At 26.7% G+C, this 21,243-nt stretch overlaps 3 protein-coding genes and 3 long non-coding RNA genes across 8 annotated transcripts in view; 2 read left to right on the plus strand and 4 right to left on the minus strand.

Annotated features, from left to right (window-relative positions):
- Positions 1-8,218, plus strand: part of LOC100863879 (uncharacterized) — a 71,231-nt gene extending 63,013 nt beyond the window's left edge. Inside the window, exons 9-10 of the mRNA XM_012494611.3 lie at positions 2,435-2,715; positions 2,878-8,218. Of these exons, the coding sequence (XP_012350065.2) occupies positions 2,435-2,715; positions 2,878-6,459 (3,863 nt within the window). The 3' untranslated portion in view covers positions 6,460-8,218. The remainder of the gene's footprint in view (positions 1-2,434; positions 2,716-2,877) is intronic.
- An 845-nt stretch (positions 8,219-9,063) lies between these two features.
- On the minus strand, positions 9,064-11,598 carry Fabpl (FABP-like protein). The gene is made up of 3 exons (XM_003690662.4): positions 10,392-11,598; positions 9,301-9,405; positions 9,064-9,197 (listed from the first exon to the last, which is right to left on the minus strand). The coding sequence occupies exons 1-3, from the start codon at positions 10,635-10,637 to the stop codon at positions 9,141-9,143; spliced, it is 408 nt and encodes a 135-aa protein (XP_003690710.1). The 5' UTR covers positions 10,638-11,598; the 3' UTR covers positions 9,064-9,140.
- Positions 11,599-12,572: 974 nt separating this feature from the next.
- On the minus strand, positions 12,573-13,673 carry LOC147656778 (uncharacterized). Its single transcript, XR_015293880.1, has 2 exons — positions 13,442-13,673; positions 12,573-13,114 (listed from the first exon to the last, which is right to left on the minus strand). It is a non-coding gene; the product is annotated as an uncharacterized LOC147656778 (long non-coding RNA).
- On the plus strand, positions 13,038-14,327 carry LOC147656779 (uncharacterized). The gene is made up of 3 exons (XR_015293879.1): positions 13,038-13,337; positions 13,513-13,746; positions 13,838-14,327. It is a non-coding gene; the product is annotated as an uncharacterized LOC147656779 (long non-coding RNA).
- Positions 14,328-15,635: 1,308 nt separating this feature from the next.
- LOC147656780 (uncharacterized) lies at positions 15,636-16,774 on the minus strand. The gene is made up of 2 exons (XR_015293881.1): positions 16,401-16,774; positions 15,636-16,249 (listed from the first exon to the last, which is right to left on the minus strand). It is a non-coding gene; the product is annotated as an uncharacterized LOC147656780 (long non-coding RNA).
- Positions 16,775-17,186: 412 nt separating this feature from the next.
- On the minus strand, positions 17,187-20,624 carry LOC100872400 (malectin-A). 3 transcript variants are annotated; one of them, XM_086913676.1, is made up of 5 exons: positions 20,503-20,624; positions 18,671-18,878; positions 18,413-18,595; positions 18,264-18,321; positions 17,187-18,189 (listed from the first exon to the last, which is right to left on the minus strand). In XM_086913676.1, exons 2-5 carry the CDS (start codon positions 18,866-18,868, stop codon positions 17,981-17,983), a joined length of 648 nt encoding a protein of 215 aa, XP_086769802.1. In that variant the 5' UTR covers positions 18,869-18,878; positions 20,503-20,624; the 3' UTR covers positions 17,187-17,980. The 3 variants fall into 3 exon arrangements, with proteins under 3 accessions (XP_086769802.1, XP_003690684.1, XP_031776282.1); XM_003690636.4 differs by having other exon boundaries at positions 18,671-19,085; positions 20,503-20,615; XM_031920422.2 differs by having other exon boundaries at positions 18,671-19,053; positions 20,503-20,603.
- Between the last annotated feature and the right edge of the window lie 619 nt (positions 20,625-21,243).

Consider the following 21,243-nt stretch of genomic DNA (forward strand, 5'->3'; position numbering starts at 1 on the left):
ATTAAATTATTGCAGATTAATCTTAAAAAAAAAAAAAAAAATTAGTAAAAGAAAAAGAATTAAAACGTCATAAGTCAAACGTAGAACGTTCATCGCAGTTCACTTAGCTCGTCTCAATAACTTGGCTCATTAACTCCCCTTGCTTTACTCATTTTCCACTGACTACGTCAGAGTCTATTCTTCCATACTTTAATACACCACGACAGATCAAAACCATTAAAATCTCGGAGAAAAATTCCATTCGAAATTTTCCATCAATCCGTACAACTCCACTCATCGTCCTCAACTCAAATCAATAAACATCATAATTATTTCCAATGAAACAAAAGTTTAACGAATGGAGAACCAAAATGAAAAAATTTTCCGTCCTTTTTTATCCATCATGTTCCTTCGTCGTAAAAAAAAAAAAACCCTATAAAACGAAAGATCGATAAATATTGTAATAAAAATTCTTATTCGAAATGATCCGCGATTTTTATCACTACTCATCATCATGTTCTCATAACATTCTATAAAAAAAAAAAAAAATCGGCAAATATCACGACAAAAATTCTCATACGAAATTTTCCCTCAACTCATCATCACGTTCGATACATCTTCCTCGTGATTTACTCTACAACCATCTTTACAAAAGATCGACAAACCGAGATAGAAAATTTTCCATCGATCTCCACCACTCTCCCTCTACCCGTAATCTCTCCCATAATCAACTCTACAACCACAAACCGTAATACCGTATATCTCTATAACGCCCGAATACCGAGTGAAATAAGGATAAGCCTCTCCTTTTAGGTTAGGGATTCTATTCCACTTCTGATCCGCTTCTAAATCTATTCCAACGAAACATCTCGTGTTACGAAACGTAATGGTGGGCTGGTTTCGATTTCGCGCCACCCGTATCATCTCCAACTCTCTCGTTCTCCTCGAAGGGGAGCTCTCGTCGAGTGGAAATTGATGGAACACCGGTTGCTCGCTCGCTCGCTCGTCTTTAAACCGAAATTCCCTGCACCGTGCGGCGGGTGAGTCACCTTGTGTGCAGGGGCCAGGACCAATCGTAGGAGCGGCGTTCCTGGCGGAGATGAGGTGCGACTGTTGCTATACGGTGTGCCGGTACAGGTGGGTGGTGGCAGGGCCGTCGCGGAAGGGGGTGCTCCGGGGGCTCTCTAGACTAGATCGATAATGCATCTCTTGGCGGGCGTAGTTCCTCTTAGTCACCGGCAATCGCTCCTGCGGCCAGATATCCTACCTCGTTTCCTTCTAGTGAGTACTTGTACTTGTTTTTTTTTTATATACCAATATTGTGAACGCAGTAAGTCGGTTAATTTTTTTTTTTTTCTCTTTTGTATTTCGTTTACCAATTATACGGAAGAGGATGTAGAATGGAAGATCGATTTATAATTGATCCGTTTCTGTAATTCTCTTCTCGCGTAGATTTTCCATCGTCGATTGGTGATTTTTCATTGTGTTCTTTCGAATTTTTTCGTTTGGTCCTTTTTTCAGGATTATATTTTTCAGGATTAGATAAATTTATTATTGTTGTTGTTGTTTAAATTGCTCTTGTTTTCGTTTCTAAATATTTCGTTTTAGTGTGAATCGCGTTATCGATTTTGGAGTGTATGGGTCATAAGTGACCTAGGGTTAAATCGTGACGTTGCGTCCGGCCGCCGACCGTCCCAGGGTTAACTCTTGCTGCCAAATACTGCACACGTTGATTAACTCTGGTATATCTCCTCTTTTTTTGCTCTGCTTTTGTGCTGGTGATGTAATTCGTGTTATAAATCTGTAAATGTTCGAAAGCGACGAGGTTAAAATTAATAAAAATCGACGAGAATATAATCGAAATGAAGAAATATTTTGTTTAAGGTGTTGCATCATATCGATTTTGAAGTATTCCATGGTGAAGTTCGAATTTTCTAATTACATTATTGTAAAGATTTCTCTCTTTCTTTTTTTTTTTTTTCTTTCGTGGAAATTTGAAAACACGATTGAATTCATCATTTTATAATAATCGAGAATAAAAGATCGAGATGTTTCTTCGTATAATTCGTTGGAACTTGTTACGTAAGATGGTGCATTGGATCGTTCTCTAAAGAAAAATAATTACCTTGATATTGTGCAAAAAAGATGTTTCGATTTTTAAAATTTTATTTCTAAAAAGATATCCTGTTTTTAATTAATTAATAAAAATAAAATAAACCACCCGAATTCTATATCCATTATTCATATTCGTAATTTTTACGAATTATGCTAAAAATAGCATAATTTTCCCAATTTTTGATTTCTTTCAATGACGAGCCGAATTGTAGCCAATCGTCGAATTGCTTCGTTTTATCGATAATAATTTTACATGGATTGAAAATTTAAGTTTAGCGAATAATGATTTTTTTTTTCTTTGCAATTATTTTGTTAATTCTATATTGTTAATTCTTTTCAGAACCTCTTCAGCATGCGCTCATTCACGAACCAGATAATGTAGCGGAGAGCGAGGATTCCGAAGACGAGTGGAACTATTATCGAGTTGATCCAAACAAAGAAAAGAATTCCGAAACGCCTGTTGGCGAACCCGAAAAAACGAGAAACATAGAAGAAGAAAGTGAGGAAACATCAGAGCTACCTGTCAAAGAAACCGAGTCGAAAATCCAATCTGAAAGCATAGGGGAGAATATTAAATGCGAAAGTCCGAAAGAGGGATCGCCTGAGCTTATTAACACAGAGGTAAAAAAAAAAAAAATAACATTTTCAAGTTTGTATCATGTTTTTATCATTATTTTTTTTAATTCATATAAAATTTTGCTTATCCATTGAAATATAAAATATAATTGTTTTTATAATGCCATCGCTTTAACGAGAAATATTACAATTCTTTACGAATTGTAGATTAGCGCTGAGGATAAAGAAGAAAAACTGGAGAAGATCAAGGAAGCCTGTATCGAGGAGGAAAACAAGCTGAAGGATATGGATTTTCAACTGAATCCTAACGCGGCCGAATTCATTCCTGTTTCACCGCAATTTATGGGAACGAGAATGGATCTGGTCGAGGATTTCCCTGTCTCTGGATCACCTTTCAAACAAGTCCCACAGATGGACGACATTCAAGTGCCCAGCCAGAGCGAATTCGAGAAAGAAGTATGCCAACGACCAAGAGAGGTCGACAACGAGGAGAAAGAATACCAAAATGGCGATAATTTACAGAATACCGATTATACAGATTTTCTGGCTGACAAGCAAAAGGTAACCCCTGTTGCCGGAAATATGGATGATTCTGAAATATCATCGACAAAGGCCGAATTCGGAGACGAGTCTTCGGTCAGTTTCTTAACGGCTAGTGAATTCCATAGAACAGGTATCTCCGCGATAGATGAATCGTTCTCGAGCTGCGAGCGTGAATACGATATCGCTAAAGATCCAATGGCCATGTCTTTCACACCTAGCGACTTCGAAGCGGCGTTCGACAAAGGTGTCGATTTGAATGCCGTCCACGATTTGAGCAATAGTGATTTAGAGGAAACCAACGGCATTTTGGACAAGGAGGAGGAGGAGGAGGAAGAGGAGGAGGAACTTTTGGCGAAATCTCCAAACTTGGAAAATGATACTGTTAATGATAAAATATCAATTGCGTCTAATAACGAGAAACCGATAACAGATAAAACGGAAAAATCTGAAATTCGCGCGGAATTCGTGAACCTGTCTTCGCAACAAGATTACAGCGAAGATACTTTCATCGAGCACGCGGACGAATTAAAAGCCAGCACTGTCGACTTCCTAAACTTGCAACCGGAGTCTTCCAATCAACAAGAATCGCAAGAAACTGCGAAATATGATCACTCCCCCTTAACCGAAAATTATTCGGGAGAATTCGAGTCGGAAAAAGAACCTGTTTCTGTTGATAATGAACAACCATTATCGCCTTCGAGCGCCGACATAGATGAAACGAAACCCATAGATGAAACCAGCGAGGATGCTGCCCTTCTTGGAAATGAATTGCAAAAAGAAATTTGCTCGAACGATGGTAACACGCCCTCTTCGCTCTCACCGATTCCAGATGCAATGGAAAGTGATTTGGCAACTGAGAGTGCAGAAATTCAGTCTTCCAAACCGGTTCAATCTTCGTTGCATCCGGATGCTCCAGAGTTTATGCCTGGAAATTATAATTTCCAATCGTTTGGAATGGACAATAATGATGTTTGTCAAGTATCGCACATAAAAGCAACTGATTCGTATCAAGCATATTCCACGGAAGCTGGAAGCGCGTTCGAAATAGTTAAGCAAGATTTGGTTGCAAATATACAGTTTGACGAAAAGGAAGATGAACCAGTGTGCACGAAGCCACTAATAGAGATAAAGCCGGAAGATTTTAGCGAAGAACAAGATGTTTGCGTAAGACCACTTCAAATCCACTCTGAATTGACGCCGCCTCTTTCTCCTCAAGAAGAAAAACACATTCACGATATTATTTGTCCTGTCGAAACTTCTGAAGAAGTGATCGAATCAAAGAAAATTCCAGAAGAAGCAAATATTGAAGATAGAGTAGAAGAAATGATGGAATCAATGAAAGAATCGATGGAAACAAATATATCAACAGAGGAAATAAAATCAGTAGAATCAGAGGAGCCAATTAAAGAACTCATTTTGAATTTATCTGATTCTATGCAAGAATTTACAGGTTTGGAGAGTCAATTACAACCTACGGAAGAAGAAATTCTTAAAGCCAAGGTTATTGAAGATCTTCAAGAAGAAATTATAAAGAAAAAAGAATTGATAGACGTTACAGAACCAGAGAAATCTTCGGAACTTGTAGCCGAAACTGAATATATGGTACAAGAACAGAAAGAAGTTCAAGAATTTCCAGAAGTTAAGGAATCTGAAATTAAAGAAGTGGAAATTGAACAATTGAAATTAAAGGAACCAAAAGTTGAAAAAGTGGAAATCCAAGAATCAGAATTTAAAGAATCCGAAGTTAAAGAACCAGAAATTAAAGAATTCGAAATGAAAGAGCCAGAAATTGAAGAATTCAAAATTAAAGAGCCAGAAATTCAAGAACATAAAATCAAAGAATTAGAGTTAGAAATTAAAGAATCTGAAATCAAAGAATTTGAAATCAAAGAATCGGAAATTAAAGAACCTGAAATCAAAGAGGTAGAAATTAAAGAATCTGAAATCAAAGAGATAGAAATTAAAGAACCTGAAATCAAAGAACCAGAAATTAAAGAACCTGAAATCAAAGAGCCAGAAATTAAAGAACCTGAAATCAAAGAACCAGAAATTGAAGTTTCAAGTCAAAAGCCAGAAATCAAGGAACTACTCAAAGAACCAGAAGTCAAAGAACCAGAAATAGAAAAAGTAGCTGAAGTTCCAGAAAACAAAGTCGTCGAAACAGCTGCAATAGCAACCGCAACTGCAGCAGTTGCAGCAGGTGCAGTTGTAGCCCAAAGTAAAGCGAAAGCGAAAACACTTGCTGCAAAACCGACGAAAACTACAACTTCAAAGGCAACTCCAACGAGATCAACCCCAACATCTCCCTCAAAAACTGTATCTTCCACAACTCGAACGTCAACTGCAGCAATGAAGAAGCCATCGACAACGACACCTTCTCGTCCAAAAGATCTCGACGCTCCAAAGAAATCTACAATTTCCTCTACAGCAATCAGTAAACCGTCGGTTGCAAAATCCGCCTCGAAAACAACGACATCAACTACTGCAACAAAATCAACTAGCAAAACCAGTGTAAGCACAACCTCTAAACCAAAACCTATCGCAACAACCGCTTCAAAATCGGTTACTGTTACTGACAAAAAACCTACCGCGAATGGTGACGTTAAATCTTTAAGTAAAACAGCAACTGCAACCAAATCCTCCAGTAAAGCATCACCATTAGCGACCAAAACTACGCTAGTCAAAACATCTTCCACACGACCATCAACTGGAACAACGACAGTTCCAAAAGTAAGATCCTCTTCTGCCAACAAATTAAGCACGACTGCAAAAACCAGCAGTACTACGACTACCATCGGTACAACAACTAGCAGCAGGCCCAAAACAGCTCCTCCATCTAGTGGAACTGCATCGAAACCTCGCATGTCACTCAATAAGTTACCGGCGATCGATAAACAAGTGAAGGAAACAGCCAATAAACAAATTTCCATGGGGCGGACAAGTACACCTGCTTCTAAGACGACTTCTCGTTTGTCTACTACTAGTTCCAGCACGACTACGATAAAACGCGCATCCTTAACAGCAAAAACTACCACGGCTGCATCCCCTACGAAAAAATCTACGCCTGTATCAAAAACTTCGAAGACCTCGTTGAGCGGAAAAACAGCTGGTGAGAAAGGAAAAATTTTGCAAAATGGCGTATCTGAGAATGTTGAGATAAATACGATAATCGATGACATGCCGAAAAAAGATCTATCACCCGTGGTCACTCCAAATGATAATCAATTAATCATGAGCTCTGATTGAATTGGCGGGAAACGAGATCGGTTTCAATCTTAGCTTTATGTCGATCGTATGTCATGCACCGATAAACATTGTTCTTTCTTTACCAAAAAAAAAAAAAAAAAAAAAAAGAGATACAGAACATCCGCTAAAAAGTAGTTTCTTAGGAAATATATAACGAATCGGAAGGAGTTTTTACTATAATTAGCGTAAAATATAAAATATAATATATTAATGTGTATATGTATACCGAAGTAATGAGTCTGTTTATCTATATTGGCGAAAAGAGTGAATGTGAAATGAATGAAAGAGAATGAATGATAAGAAAGAAAAAAAAAAGAGAGAGAGCAAGGATGTGTGTAAGAAAGGATATGCACTAAAAAAAAAAAAAAAGAAAAAGAAAAAACAAAATATATGTTATTTCGCTTTTGACTGCTTCGATCGTGCTGGAAGTAAAGAATAATGTAACAAAGCAAAATAGAAAAGAGAAGAAAAGGGAAGTGGAAGAAGAAATATGAACTAAATGCGAGAAGAAAGATATCAATTGTTTTTGTAAATAAATGGATAAACGTTTCCAAGCGGTCTCCGAGATATTTAGCCGAAAAAGAAATATTCACATGTGGTGCTGTAACTGGCCTGTAAACATGATAAATATACACGCAGCGCAGGTTCATCAAGTCGCCAACAGTTTAAACTCGGGATCCATAGAATGTTACGTCATCGTTTAACCGTACGAGTCGGTTTCTTAACATATTCTTAATGTAAAACACGAAGCTGGACGGTTTTTTATACTTTTTAATTTTATATGTGCATTATATTTGATAATAATTAATCGTCGTACTTTTTATGAAGAAGACCTTACACACGTATGTACAAATACGTACTGAAAAAAAACATATATACACATGTAGACACATACACATACGCGCATATACCACAAACACCACATACAAGAAACGCGAACGACAGGTACCATATATATTTATTTTTTTTTGTTTGTTCCTATTCCGAAGTTGAGTATACTGCGAGAGAATATTATAAACTCGTCATTCATTAATACTATTCTTATGTATTCTCTATCCATCTATGTATAGCACTTCTATGAGTTAATGTGATACCTATTATATTAAATAAATTCGAACAAATATCGAAACGAAAGGACAATTTATGTATGTATAACATGTGGGAATCTAAGAAAAATGATAACAACTAACTATTATCTGAAGAGAGATAAGGATGAAAAGAAAAGGATTTAAAAAAAAAATGAGAATAATCGTAATATAGAAAAAGAATTCTTTATCTTAACTAAAATCATTTCGTTTAATGATACAATTGATTATTATTCAAAAATGGAATATTTAATCTTTATCATTAAACGAATAAAATACGAATAATAAAGAAGTAAATGCAATTTTAAAATAATATTAGGAAGAAAAATTCAAAAAATTTATAACTGCCAAAATAATGTTATGGTATAAAAAAAAATTATTTAATCTCTCCTTTCAATCTTTTCCCCATTTTATCTCTTTCGTTTCTTTTTTTTTTATATAAAAGTACTTAGGCTTTTTATGTAAACATACGTATAAGATAAATTCATTGTTCTTTGTATTTGATTATTTATAGTAAAAATACGTGTATTATTTAACGAAACGTTAATACTTGTTTTAAATAAATATGATGATAAATGATTGATGATTTTAAAATCTTGAAGAGATACGAACAATATTATTATGCATTTGTTGTGTTAAAAATTCTTAAATAAAAATTACGTCAAGTTGGGGTATTTATCCGTATTTTTATAGCTTTTAACCAATTTTGATTTAATGTATTCAAGATAAATAAATTGTACATAAATGTACAGGGTGTTAGCAACCTGTATATTAGCCTTTCAATTCTTTCTGTTTTTAAAGCATTTTTTTTTTTTTATATAAGCATTTAATTATTTAATTATCTTTTGGATAAAATAAAACTTTTTTGTTCCTAATTTTGTATCTTTTTAAGAATTATATACCTAATTCAATATTCCTCGCATATTGTATAAAATAACACATATTTTCGAAACGAAAATTAGGTTAGGAGCATGATTAAAAAGATACCGAAATATTATGAACAAATTTTAAAATCTGATAATATTTTTAATCTTATTTTAAAGATATAACAATATTTTTTTATAATTTTATTTTTCATTATATTACGTCATCTTACATGTAATTAAAATATATATTTTATATGAAGCAGATCATATTAATAATTAATAATTTAGATGAAATTGGTAAGTAAATAATTCTTAAATATAATACAAATTCAAGTATCATTTAAAAAATATTTAATATATTTTAATTAAAAATAATTTTTTCTTTCACATATTTAAATGTATAAGTATATTTAAAAATAAAAATAAATGATTCTCTTATTTACATATAGTATAGTGTATTGTATATATGAATTTATACACATATATGTATTGTATTGTATATCTGTATACAGTACATATAAAGTTTCTTTTTTTATGAATGATTTAATAAAAAATATATCTAAAATATCAAAGAATTATTAAATTATTGTCATAAAGAACTTTTGATAATAGGTGAAAATAATTAGGAAATTTCCAATTAAAGAAAAAAGAAAAAATTTTCAATTAAGATTTATTTTCAATTAAGATAAATGAATTTTTTTATATTTTTTTTATCTAAATATTTTTGTGTTTAAACCCTCTTGTATACACGTGTTGCCTTGACATCGCTCTTGTTTGTACTTATATGCTAAAAAAAAAATAATGTTAAAATTTTGTTTGACCTTTTTAAATATATAACAACATTCATTGTTATGATAAAAAGAGAAAAGGAAGAAGAAAAAAATATTTACCACTAATAATTCATTATCTGAAAATTCATACAATCGGCTGACTTTGAGCGAATCGTTTACTTGCGTTTCCGTTTTGAATACGTTACCTTCTATAGATGTAACGGTCTGCAACGATAAAGAAAAAGATTATATTTCATATTTTTCTTTTGTAAATATATTACATACATATTCATACATAATTTTTCAGAAATTTCAATATAATTATTAAAAGGATTTTTTTTATAAAATTTATCAAATAATATTAAAATATTCCACAAATTACAAATTAATTATAGACTATTCTTTTTCAATTATGTCAGATAGAATAATCAAGTATTATTGATAAGTATGACTTGCGATGCTTGTCGATTTATAATAGTAATAAAGAAAAAAATATGAGTTATTAACATTTGATAAAAAAATGTTTGTCATCACTATTAGATTATAGACATGTGTATGATATAACAAAAATTATTTATAACTTGATTTAAATTTTTGATTTAAATCTTTATAAAAAAATAAATAATTAGGAAAAAATGCAAACTTGATTAAAGAAAAATTATTAATTATATCAAATATATATATATATATCAATAAAAAAATTTCTAATCTATTTTAAATAGATTGTATTGAAAATGAAATAATTTTTTTATTAAAAATACAATTAATTTTTAATATTTAATATTTTCTTAAAGATTAATTCAGTTTATTGTTATATTGGATAAGTTTTATAAATTTTATATTTATTATACAAAAGAAACATTAATTTATTATCGAAGATTTAATCTTTAAATTCAATCAAACTCTGTTATTATAGAAAATTATAAAGTTACTGTTCGAAGATAATTAAAAACTAAAATACTTTATATTATAAAAATTGAAAATATTTATATGATATATAAAGAATTGATAAAATAAAATTAAAATTAAAATTTCTTAATTTCAAATATAAAAGTTAAAAAAATTTAATATATGTCGAGAAAAGTAATATTTCGATTATACACATTAAACTATCCTTAACGAAAAAATTATTAGATTTAAACTGATTTATTTCATCAATTTGTTGATTCGTTAAACGGCATCTATATTGTTTTATGATGAATTAAACAAACCTGAAATTTGCGATCAGGAAGAGATGGCAATGTTTCCTCGAAGGGTACGTTCGTCTTAAAGGTCTTAGTATAGGTGTTATCTCCATTGCTAGAAGTGAAAGTCCATTCGTCTCCATTCTTCGATAGTTCGAATGAGGGCCTCGGTTGTAAGACCGTATTGACTAGATTCTGGTCACCCAGAACTTTCGCGAACTCTTCGAAGTTGTTTTGTGAAACAAATTGAAATTTACCCTCGAATTGTACCATTTTCGATATTACTCGTTGATTGTTTCGCGCGACGAGGAAAAGTGGCGTATACTACACGTATTCCACGTAGCTGTCGCTAGTAGCGAATAAGTTGCTCCTGCGATAACTGCCGCTTTTATAAGATTGTCGGGAGTACTTGTGGCATACGTATGGGTGAATTCATACACAAACATTTATCGACTACAATCGACTAGGACAAGTACCGAACGAGATTATTGTAAATTCGACCTGTGATTCGACCAACGACGCGACAACTCGATTCCGCTTTATCATTTTACCAACACCTTTGCATTTTTTCTCTTACCGATAGATTAGCCAAATTATTGTAGTAGCCGAAATATTGTAAAAAAGAAATTTAAATTTGCTAATTATCAACATCGACAACATCGATGGAAAAGATTAGATCAGAAACAAAAAATATGATTTACCGTAGTGATAGGATGAAATACATATCATTGTATACATATCATAAGGTAAATGTACAAAATACAAATAATCATTTGGTCATTGATGTAAATATTAATTATTAAGTAGATATAAGAGATAATATTTTATTAATTATTATATTATTTCATCATTTCATCGATATATAATATTGTTGTTTGCTTAATAAATAACTAATCATTATTTTTATAGCAATTTGATGTGCTTTATTTTATCAAATAATTCGGTTGCAAGTACTAAAAATCTTTATCAAAAAATTCCGTTCGAATTCGAATTTGATTGCACAGAAATATTTAAAAAAAAAGTTATTTTTATTATTTTTAATAAATTCGTTTTTAGTAAATAAAATAAACCTTTGTATATAAATATTTTGGAAAATATTTAATAATAACCTATATTTTCAAATATTACTTAATTTTAACACAAAGATTTGAATTTCTTATTAAAAGTAAAAATAATATGTAAAAATAAATATGAGAAAACAAATTCACATCTAAATAAATTATTTTCAAATCTTTATAAATATTTCAAAAAAATACATTTAAGAAGAATTTAACCTTGACCATATAAATTCCTAATCCTTCTATGAATGCCTTAATTAGGAAGCTTTTTGTTCTGTGCAGATGTGATAGTTCTGTAATAGTCTCATAATAGTTTACAACATTAAATTATCTATACCTTTTTATAGAGTTTATATGAATATTATTTTCACAATATTTTTCAATTTAAAATATTTATAATTATGTATATGTATTCTCAAATCTTATTTGTTTTTTACTTTTTTAGTTAGTTTAAAATTAACTTGTATTATCTTGTAAATACAGAAAATAAAACATTAATTTTTATGAATATTAGTAATCATAAGATTAAGTAACATAAATAATTGAATCCTATAAAGTAAATTTTTTTGAATTCAGTTAATTTCATCTATTTTTGTTAAACGAAATTTCATTATTAATTTATAGTTTATATAACTTAACATAGATTGAACAAAAAATAAATAAGTTCTTAACAATATTAAATAATATATATAAAATGTTTTTAATAATGTTTTAATAATGAACAAATTCTTTTCATTCTTTATATAAATATCTCCAGTTTAATAATTTATTAATTATTAATAATTAAAACTGTGAAAGCATTTATATAGAATTTGAATATTTAAAAATCTACACAATGTACTATAAAAAAGAACTATAAAAAAATAATAAGTATTTTTAAATTATAATATGCATTGTATATATTTATGTTTATATTTTGAAAAATAAAATAAACATTTATTTATATAAATTAATTATAAATTATATATTATATATAATTATATATTAATATAAATATATATATATTAATTATAAATTATAATTATATATTATTAATTATAAACTCTATTTTTTAATTGAATTTATATAAATTTGATTTTAATACATTTATAGTTTACTGATTATAAGTATATCTTAGGTCAAAGTTGCACAAGCTTCAAAAAAATATTCATTTTTTTATTTGTATGATATTCAATTTATTTTAAGAAGATAACTTTTACATTTTTTAAATATAATATATAAATTTAATATCTAAATCTTTTATCCGAAGTATATATTTTTAAATAATAATGCATAAAAAATTTTCTGAAATTTACATTAAGAAAAATTAGAATGATACTTACATAGATTCGCAATCCTCGCAATCTTATAAATAAACTCAAATTATTATAGCATTTTCCAAAATTTATAGAAGAAGTTTAATTAGTATAATTAATTTTCTTGTATGATGTGAGATATCTCGTAAGACAATGTTAATCATATAACACTGTAATCAAGATATTTTTCGTCTTTTTTTATTAAGATATATCCGTTTATATATCTGGATAATAATCAGTATATAAGATCTTATTGATGCGAAGAACGATTAGTGATATTAAATAGAGAATATATATTTTTTTCTTTGGTATCAAATGACATTCAATTGTAAATATTAAAACTAAAGTAAGATGTTTCAGCGTTGCTTGAATCAAATCTCACCACTAGATGTCTCATCTGCGGATACAACAATTTTAACCTCACAATGTATTATGTAATTTAAAACGACCACCAATATATATTAAATTTTAATAAAGTTTAGAAATAAATAATAATGGATATTATACGCAATTTCTAAATTTTGATTTTGAATATTTATTCTATTATATATGTGCAATAATAATATAAGCAAAAATGAAAAATCAATATCATTTCGATAACTTCGAAATTAACCCACTACGTAAGTTATTTTTAATTTACTTGTTAACAGAAAATTGCAAATATATAATTATACTCTTTATTTCTATATTCTTATTTATATTTATATTATGTTTTATTACATACATGATATAAGAGTTAAGGCGCCATTTCAACAACTTCGAATCAAACCATAATAAAACTCTCGTCCAATCTAGCTATCATTTACATTAACAGAAAACTGAATAAGCTAATGGAATAATGTACGTCGAATAAAAGACCGTGTACGTCGCTACATTTTTACGAGAAGAACTGCATTAGAATTGGCGTAGCTAGCCAATAAAATGTACCGGCCACGTTGAATGTAGCTCGGCAACGCAAGTCACATTTCACGATTAAGCTAGTGGCATCCACTTGAATTCATATACGTACTCTATCCACTAATACATCTGGTACGTGCTTTATTAAAATCACAGACAGTTCTGTTGCACTTCTGAGTCTGACCGGAATAAACTGTCCATCGAACTCTATTATTTATTTCAGCGAAACAATCCAGTTCCTGTTTCGGAATCTTTGTTGAATTACGTAATGATAACGTTGAAATCAACATTAATCATCTATAAAATATTATTGGAAAAAACATTAATATACCTGATTAATTTCGATCAAGTTTCCTCGAGTTACGAATGAAACAATTGTCTTCCTAGTTTCTCTATCCACATTTGTAGTACTAATAATCGGCAATCACAATTCATTGATACAATTTCCTAATATGCTACATTAATTGTCTAGTTAAAGTAGTTACACGAATTATGATACTGAATTGCGAAAAGACAGATTTATAAGAAGAAATTAGATTAATGAAAATGACTAATTAAATAAATATCTATATTATATGTTTATATTATATTATGTTATTTCTTATATTGTTATTAATAAAAAAGGAGAAAAAAATTGTACCTATAATTTAATTTAATTACATATTATTACATGGATTTTCATATAGAAAATAAATGAAATTTCAGATATAAAACCATTTAGCATATTCCTGAATTATATAAAATTAAAAAATTATTGGAAAAAATTTAATACTGTAAAAAAATAACTTTTATTGTAAAAAATAAATATGTAAAAGATAAGTATCTTTATAATTAAAAAAAATGATTTAAAAAATAATTGTCGCAAGAGATAAGTATATAAAATTTCATAAAAATTTATAAATGAAATTTTTATTTTTATACCGAAAATATTAAAAAAATTCCTCGTGCCATCTCCTATGAAATAATATTTTCCTTGAAAATTTGTATCTGAAATATTTTTTAATATTTTTATAAATAAGCAAAATATTTTGCATTGTAATACTATGTCGAATATCTCAATATATTATAATATGAAAATCGAAGGTAAACAATATTAAGTCAAAATGTGTTAGTCAATTAAGTCAAAATTTTGATATTTATAAATCCAGTGTCATAGCCAAATAATATCAATTTTATTTTATTATAAAAATTATATATTAAATTATAATATATATAAAATTATATTATAATAATTATATAAATATTAAATCAATTATCAGAACTATTATCAAGTATGATTTATTTTTTGTTTTAAAAAGTAATAATATATCTAGTATACAATTTTTTTCTTAAGTGAATAAATAATATTTTACATTAATTTTTTTCTATCGATTTCAAAATTAAATGGTATATAATTTCAATTAATTCTTCTATAAAATATAACAAATATATTATAATTTATAATTATAATTGTAATTATAATTTAAATTTATTTATTTATTTATGACAGTTCGATTTATTATTGAAAAAATTTTGATATTGATATTCTTAATCGTTTTAATCGACTTTTTTTCTATCTTTTATTGAATTATCATTCTGAACTTTGCTATAGACCAAATTTCATTTTCGTCAATAAATTATTTAAGTATATCGCATTAGTCAGCCTATGATATTCTGAGAATAACTCTTTTTTTATAATTATGAATTATTTTTTTTTATAATTTATTTTATAATCCATTATGATGAAGTAATATATTTTTTGATTGATTTTCACATAAATACAATTAATAAATATATTTGTAAAAAAGAAAGTAAACAATGAATTATATTTACATATTATATTACATATTTTTTTACATCATTAAAAATTTTCAAGTAATTTAAATTATAAATTAAGTTATATAATCATTGTTATAATATACATTTAAAATCATTATATTTCTTGTTTTTAAAGTAATCATTATCAATCGATATCGATCAAATTAAAAATGTTCGTATCGTTAAGATTTTTTGATATATTATCATTATAATTTTTAAAAATATTTATTTTCAGTGCATTTATCATTTTATTATTTATTTATATTTATTTGTACATTTTTGAGGATAGTATCAAAAGAAAATTGTCAAACATTTTAATAAATTAATAAATATTTTTTTTAAACGAATAATGAATCATTAATTCGATAAATTAAAAGAAAAAAATTAAGACCAGTCAAATATATCTCAAATAAAAATACAAAGTCGCAGTTTTTAGATTCTTTTTCCCGAGGGATGATTGCCACTCGAGACTTAGGGCTCGGGGTTTCGAATGCATAAGCACGGCCTTGAATTGACAGCTAATTGCCAGTGATGACCATACATCAAAGGCCTAGACGATCAGAGGTCACGTGATCTTCCGTTTCATATAGGATGAATGAGCTTATTCCCATTAAGAACAGGCCAGTCGTACGTACACATATGCACATATGTACTACCTTTCGCAGTACTCGACGGTCAATTGAACTTGTTGTAAGTGCTTTCTTCTGTTCATCGGTGCAAATCATACGATCGATCATCACCCGCATCCTGAGGTGGATTTGCGATACTGACTTCTTATGACACTTTCACAAGCTTCGTTTTATTCGTATTATCGTTTTCGACAATATATAAAATAGATCTAATTACAAATATATAGAGATATAAGAGATATAAGATAGATTTGTAAAACTTTGTTTCACCATAGACTAAATAGAGAATATTCTTATCATCTAATACATCTTTATATAAATGAGTCCGAAAATTATTAGTTAAAATAACCTTATACTCACATTAAAATATGTGTGTAATATATATAAAAATAGATAAGCACATAAATATTTTATATACAATGTTTTCATATTACAATATAAAAATTAAATAGAATAGATTCTATTGAAATTTTAAATCAATAGACTAAACAAAGAAAAGTTCATTAGATATCAAAATCATTTCTTAAATGCATAAATTTCACAGAATAAGAATGAAAACAAATAATAGAACATAAGAAACATAGAAATAGAATAAAAATTTGAAATTCAACATCATTTTCAGACTGGCGCAAATGAAATTCATAATAAAAGCAGAAAATGAAGAAGGATAAGAATAAGAAGGATAGAATAAGAATTAACTATTAGTGCTATCTTTTGATCAACAAATCTTTCAAAAAGTAAGATAAAATAGAAGATTCGAAAGATGATGTTGACCTTCAATTGTTATTTCATATCTTCTTATGTCTTTCGTCAAGAGATGGTGCTAGCAGTTAATTCTTATTTTATATCTATTCTTCTCTAATTTTTTTTGTTTTTTCTTTTTTTTCCAATTCTTTTTTTATTTATGAAATTCTACAAAATAATATTTTTCCAAATTTTTACTTTATTTCTATCCTTTTCTTATTTCTTCTTAACATATGACATAATAAATAATATTTGTCATTTATGATAATAAGAAGAAATAGGAAGAAAGAATAATTAAATTGATGTATAAAAATTAATATTATATAAAATATAAAAAAAATATGAGCAAAAATGTAAGGAGACTATAAAAATTAGACTATATATTAAAAAAAAATGACTCTATTGGATAATAATAACAGCTTTATTTTTTCTAATTTGCAAAAAATTGAGATATTTTGATATTTTATCTGAACTGTTAGATTCATTTTCATTTTTAACAAAGTGTATAAAAGTATATTAAATTTTTTACATAAAAGGTATCCGAAACATAATTAAATTAATTTCATTAATTTTCTATAATAAATTAATCATAAAATTCATTTATAACATTTTATGTGCATGTAGTAAAATAAAGTACTTAGATTTATTGTACTATATGTTTTTACATATTATTTTTCCTTAATTTCTCTGTAATATTATTTCTGAAAATCAAAATTTCTGGTAATCAAAATTCCAGACATATATTAAATTATAAGCTTTCTCTAAAATAAATATATATTATAATTATAAATATATATTTCTTTGTAGTATATCCAAAATCAAATAGTGAAAGAAAAGGTGATGTGTAAACTTTTGTGCAAATAATTATTCCATATCTAATAATAAAAATTAAATAAATCACGAATGAACACATTATTAAAACAGTAACAAAAATCACATGATTACACAACTTTTCACCTTTTCTATATCTTTAATTTCATTCCTAATTTAAATTATTTATTGTACAAAAACATATATAGATATGTTCATTTGATTAAATTAATTATAAACAGTTTTAATAATAAATGATGACAGTTTAAAATCAAAAATATTTCCACTATTTACACAATCAACATAGGCAAATTTCCACACGCTTACCTAAGCTGATTAAATTATATTTTTTAAGTACAAGGCATTTATGTGCAAAATTTTACCACCTATAATTTACATAGGCAAAATAATAAAGGAATAAATGCCCCAAGAGCTACAAAGACTGGTAACATTACTGAAGAATCATCAATTGAATAAGGATCTGGAGTTCTAGGACCACTTGTATGTCGACTACGAACTGTAGATTCTTCCTCATCTTCTTGTATATTATGATATTCTTCTGGTTCTTGAGGAATTGGACCCAATTGTGGTATATCTAAAAAAATATTAAAAAATAATTGTTACATTTATTTTAAAAGTTTACAAGCATTACAATAATTCAAATAATACCTTCTATATTTCCTTTCACTACTGCAATAGCATTTATCTTTGGATTATCTCTATAACCCTACAATTAATTAATTAAAATTAATATTTCAGTAAATTATATAAAATGAATAAAATATTATGAATCATATCAAATATTATGAGTATACTACTTTTATAAATTCAACTCTAATTTTTCCAGCTAATATATCAGATTCTTCATCATTATATATTAACTTTCCAGCTTGAACTTTAAATGATATATATTCATCATGTGCTATACCACGTCCAACTCTCTCAAAGATATCTAAATCAGTAACAACAGTATGATCTCCATTTAATACAACATCAAATACCTAAAGAATATAATGATTTAAAATCATATTCAACAAGCATTATAATATAAAGATAAAATTTTTATTTAATATTACCTTCATATTAGGAGAGTTAAAATAAACTTCACAAAATTTTAATATCATAACATAATCTCCATCTTCATTTATTGGAATATCATATCCAAATGTGCTATGATGATAACGTTCAGTTTGATACAAAATTTGGTCAATGGTATTTACTCGACCAATAATTAACTGTTTGCCATAGTCAGATGCAGTTCCAACTTTATTCATTAAAGGATCTCTAGTATAACGAATTCCATAACTGTCAGTATGTGTATCTCCACCAGCATTTATTGCATATATTACTTCTAAACTTTGCAAACTTTGTACACAAACGGTAAACAATAACATTGATATTGTCAAAAAGTATATTTCCCATCTCGCAGTCATACTTTTTATTATATATTAATGTTCAACTGTTTCGATATAACAATATAATCATAACTTACTGCAATTTTTTGTAACCGGCAAAGGAGGTTATATTTAAAGTGAAAAGATATTCAAAGTTAACAACATATTGATGTTACATATGAAAGAAATTTCAATTTCATTTAATTAAATTAAATTCTATATAAAATAATATTAAAATATTACACCCTATCTGTTTTTTTAATAAACGTCATAGTCTTGAATCACGAATTATGTATTATCAAACAATCACGTTATTACGTAGCCGGTATACATGTAAAACTGCCTTTAGTGATAAAATTATTAATAAAATTCGATATTTCATATTTATATAGATATATATTTAATATAAAAAACATATATATCACAAATATTAAATTATAATAATTTATAATTAATATAACAATTTAATTTACATTTAGTAAAATAAAATTGAATATATTATAGAAATTTATTTCTTATATTCTTATAACATTTTTATTTATTTAATTTCTAATCAAATATGTATTTAAAATTAAAAATTTTTTAAGTTAATATTAAATAGTAAATACTTTTAATTTTATATATATATATATATATATATATATATATAAATAACAAAATATAAATAATTTTCTTACAATTATATTGAAATAAAAAATTTTTAATTTTTATTAAATGCAATTTTTTAATTTTCTAAATCAAATCAATTTTTTTTAATTTGTATCCATTTATGATATTTCAATATTTTTTATGATATTCAAAAGAGTTTTAAATATATTGTCCTATTGCAATATGTTTTTTTTAAGTAATATTTTTAAATAAAAAATAAAATTTATAATTATATTTATAAATATATTTTAAAGTTTTCTTTCTATCAATAGTCAATATTAGTAAAATTTATTAGTTATTATGTCTATATAAATACACATAAAAATCCTCTTGACATTGTTCAGAAAACCGTTATCGTGTATCAAAGGAAGCTTTTTTTTTTGTAAATAAGTTTTATAATTTTATTATAATAATATAAATTATAAATTTTTGGAAATATTAATTATGAAATGAATAATAAAAATGAATTCATTTTTGTAGAATATATACTATATATTATTTGATAATGTACTTTATTATGAATCTTAAAAAAAAATTAAGATAAACTTTTATAAATCAAATGTTTTTTAAAAATCTTAATTAAATAATATATTGTTAATATATAATGATATACGATGACTACATATTTTACTAACTTCGTCAATATATCAATATTAGTTTTATTTATTCTAGTTTAACAATTATTTTAGAAAATAAGAAAATATAAAATAATATAACAAAGAAAATGATATTTTTGATTGATAAAAAACAAAATTATATTTTAGATAAAATTCAAATTCATATAAAAATTCATATTCAAATAATTATTCAAATATATATTTTTTCAATATGAAATATACAACAAAAGTATATTATTTTAAAATTGCCTTTAATAAATAATGAAATACACGTAGAAATGTCTTGAACGCACTCGCGTAGTATTAACAGCGTATTGAACGGATATGGCATAACTACACAAGAATATACTGGAAGTTTCTACGGAACAGGCGAACACTGCAATGCTTATGATCATCGATTTTATACACTGTGCTTTGTCGCATAGATTATACCCGCCAAAAAAATTTTAATAATATTTAATTAATTTATACAATATCTTGACAAATAGGAGTTCATAAATATCATCGCAATATTATAATTAAATACATTTCAATATAATTAATACCGATAAATTTTACATGTGATCTTTTTACATAATATTTTTATTATATTATATTATATTTTTATTATTAAATGAAATTTCTTATAAGAAAAGCAAATACTTATATTATATTATTATATTATAAAATATTTTATAATATAACTTTCTTAATATATATTTTCTATAAAATAAAATTTTATATATTAATTTTTTTATATTTTTCGTAAATAAATTGAAGTATACAATAGAAATAATTTATTTAAATACATTTACGTATAAATTTTATTGTTTTTATTTTTTAAACTTTTTTAATGTATATAATTTTTAATTAATTTTTGTATTAAAGTGTTATATATATATATATATATGTGTGTGTGTGTAAATGTTATATATACACATATATTTAAGCATGTAAGACATGCGTCACATTGACGCAAAATATACACGTACATGTTCTTTATACACGAAA

Source organism: Apis florea, unplaced genomic scaffold (genome assembly GCF_048593485.1).
Source record: "Apis florea isolate Af1SG1 unplaced genomic scaffold, ASM4859348v1 contig_3496_pilon, whole genome shotgun sequence".
In the NCBI taxonomy this organism is placed as follows: domain Eukaryota; kingdom Metazoa; phylum Arthropoda; class Insecta; order Hymenoptera; family Apidae; genus Apis; species Apis florea.

What these genes read in the sequence shown, in the direction of transcription:
- LOC100872400 (XM_003690636.4), bottom strand. Translation starts at nt 19,027, where the DNA reads ATGACTGCGAGATGGGAAATATACTTTTTGACAATATCAATGTTATTG. An exon ending in TTAACTCTCCTAATATGAAG is followed by an intron (nt 18,596 to 18,670) that starts GTAATATTAAAT and finishes TATATTCTTTAG; the next exon opens with GTATTTGATGTTGTATTAAA. An exon ending in TTAGAGTTGAATTTATAAAA is followed by an intron (nt 18,322 to 18,412) that starts GTAGTATACTCA and finishes AATTAATTGTAG; the next exon opens with GGTTATAGAGATAATCCAAA.
- Fabpl (XM_003690662.4), bottom strand. Translation starts at nt 10,637, where the DNA reads ATGGTACAATTCGAGGGTAAATTTCAATTTGTTTCACAAAACAACTTC. An exon ending in TTCCTGATCGCAAATTTCAG is followed by an intron (nt 9,406 to 10,391) that starts GTTTGTTTAATT and finishes TTATCGTTGCAG; the next exon opens with ACCGTTACATCTATAGAAGG. An exon ending in CAGATAATGAATTATTAGTG is followed by an intron (nt 9,198 to 9,300) that starts GTAAATATTTTT and finishes TTTTTTTTTTAG; the next exon opens with CATATAAGTACAAACAAGAG.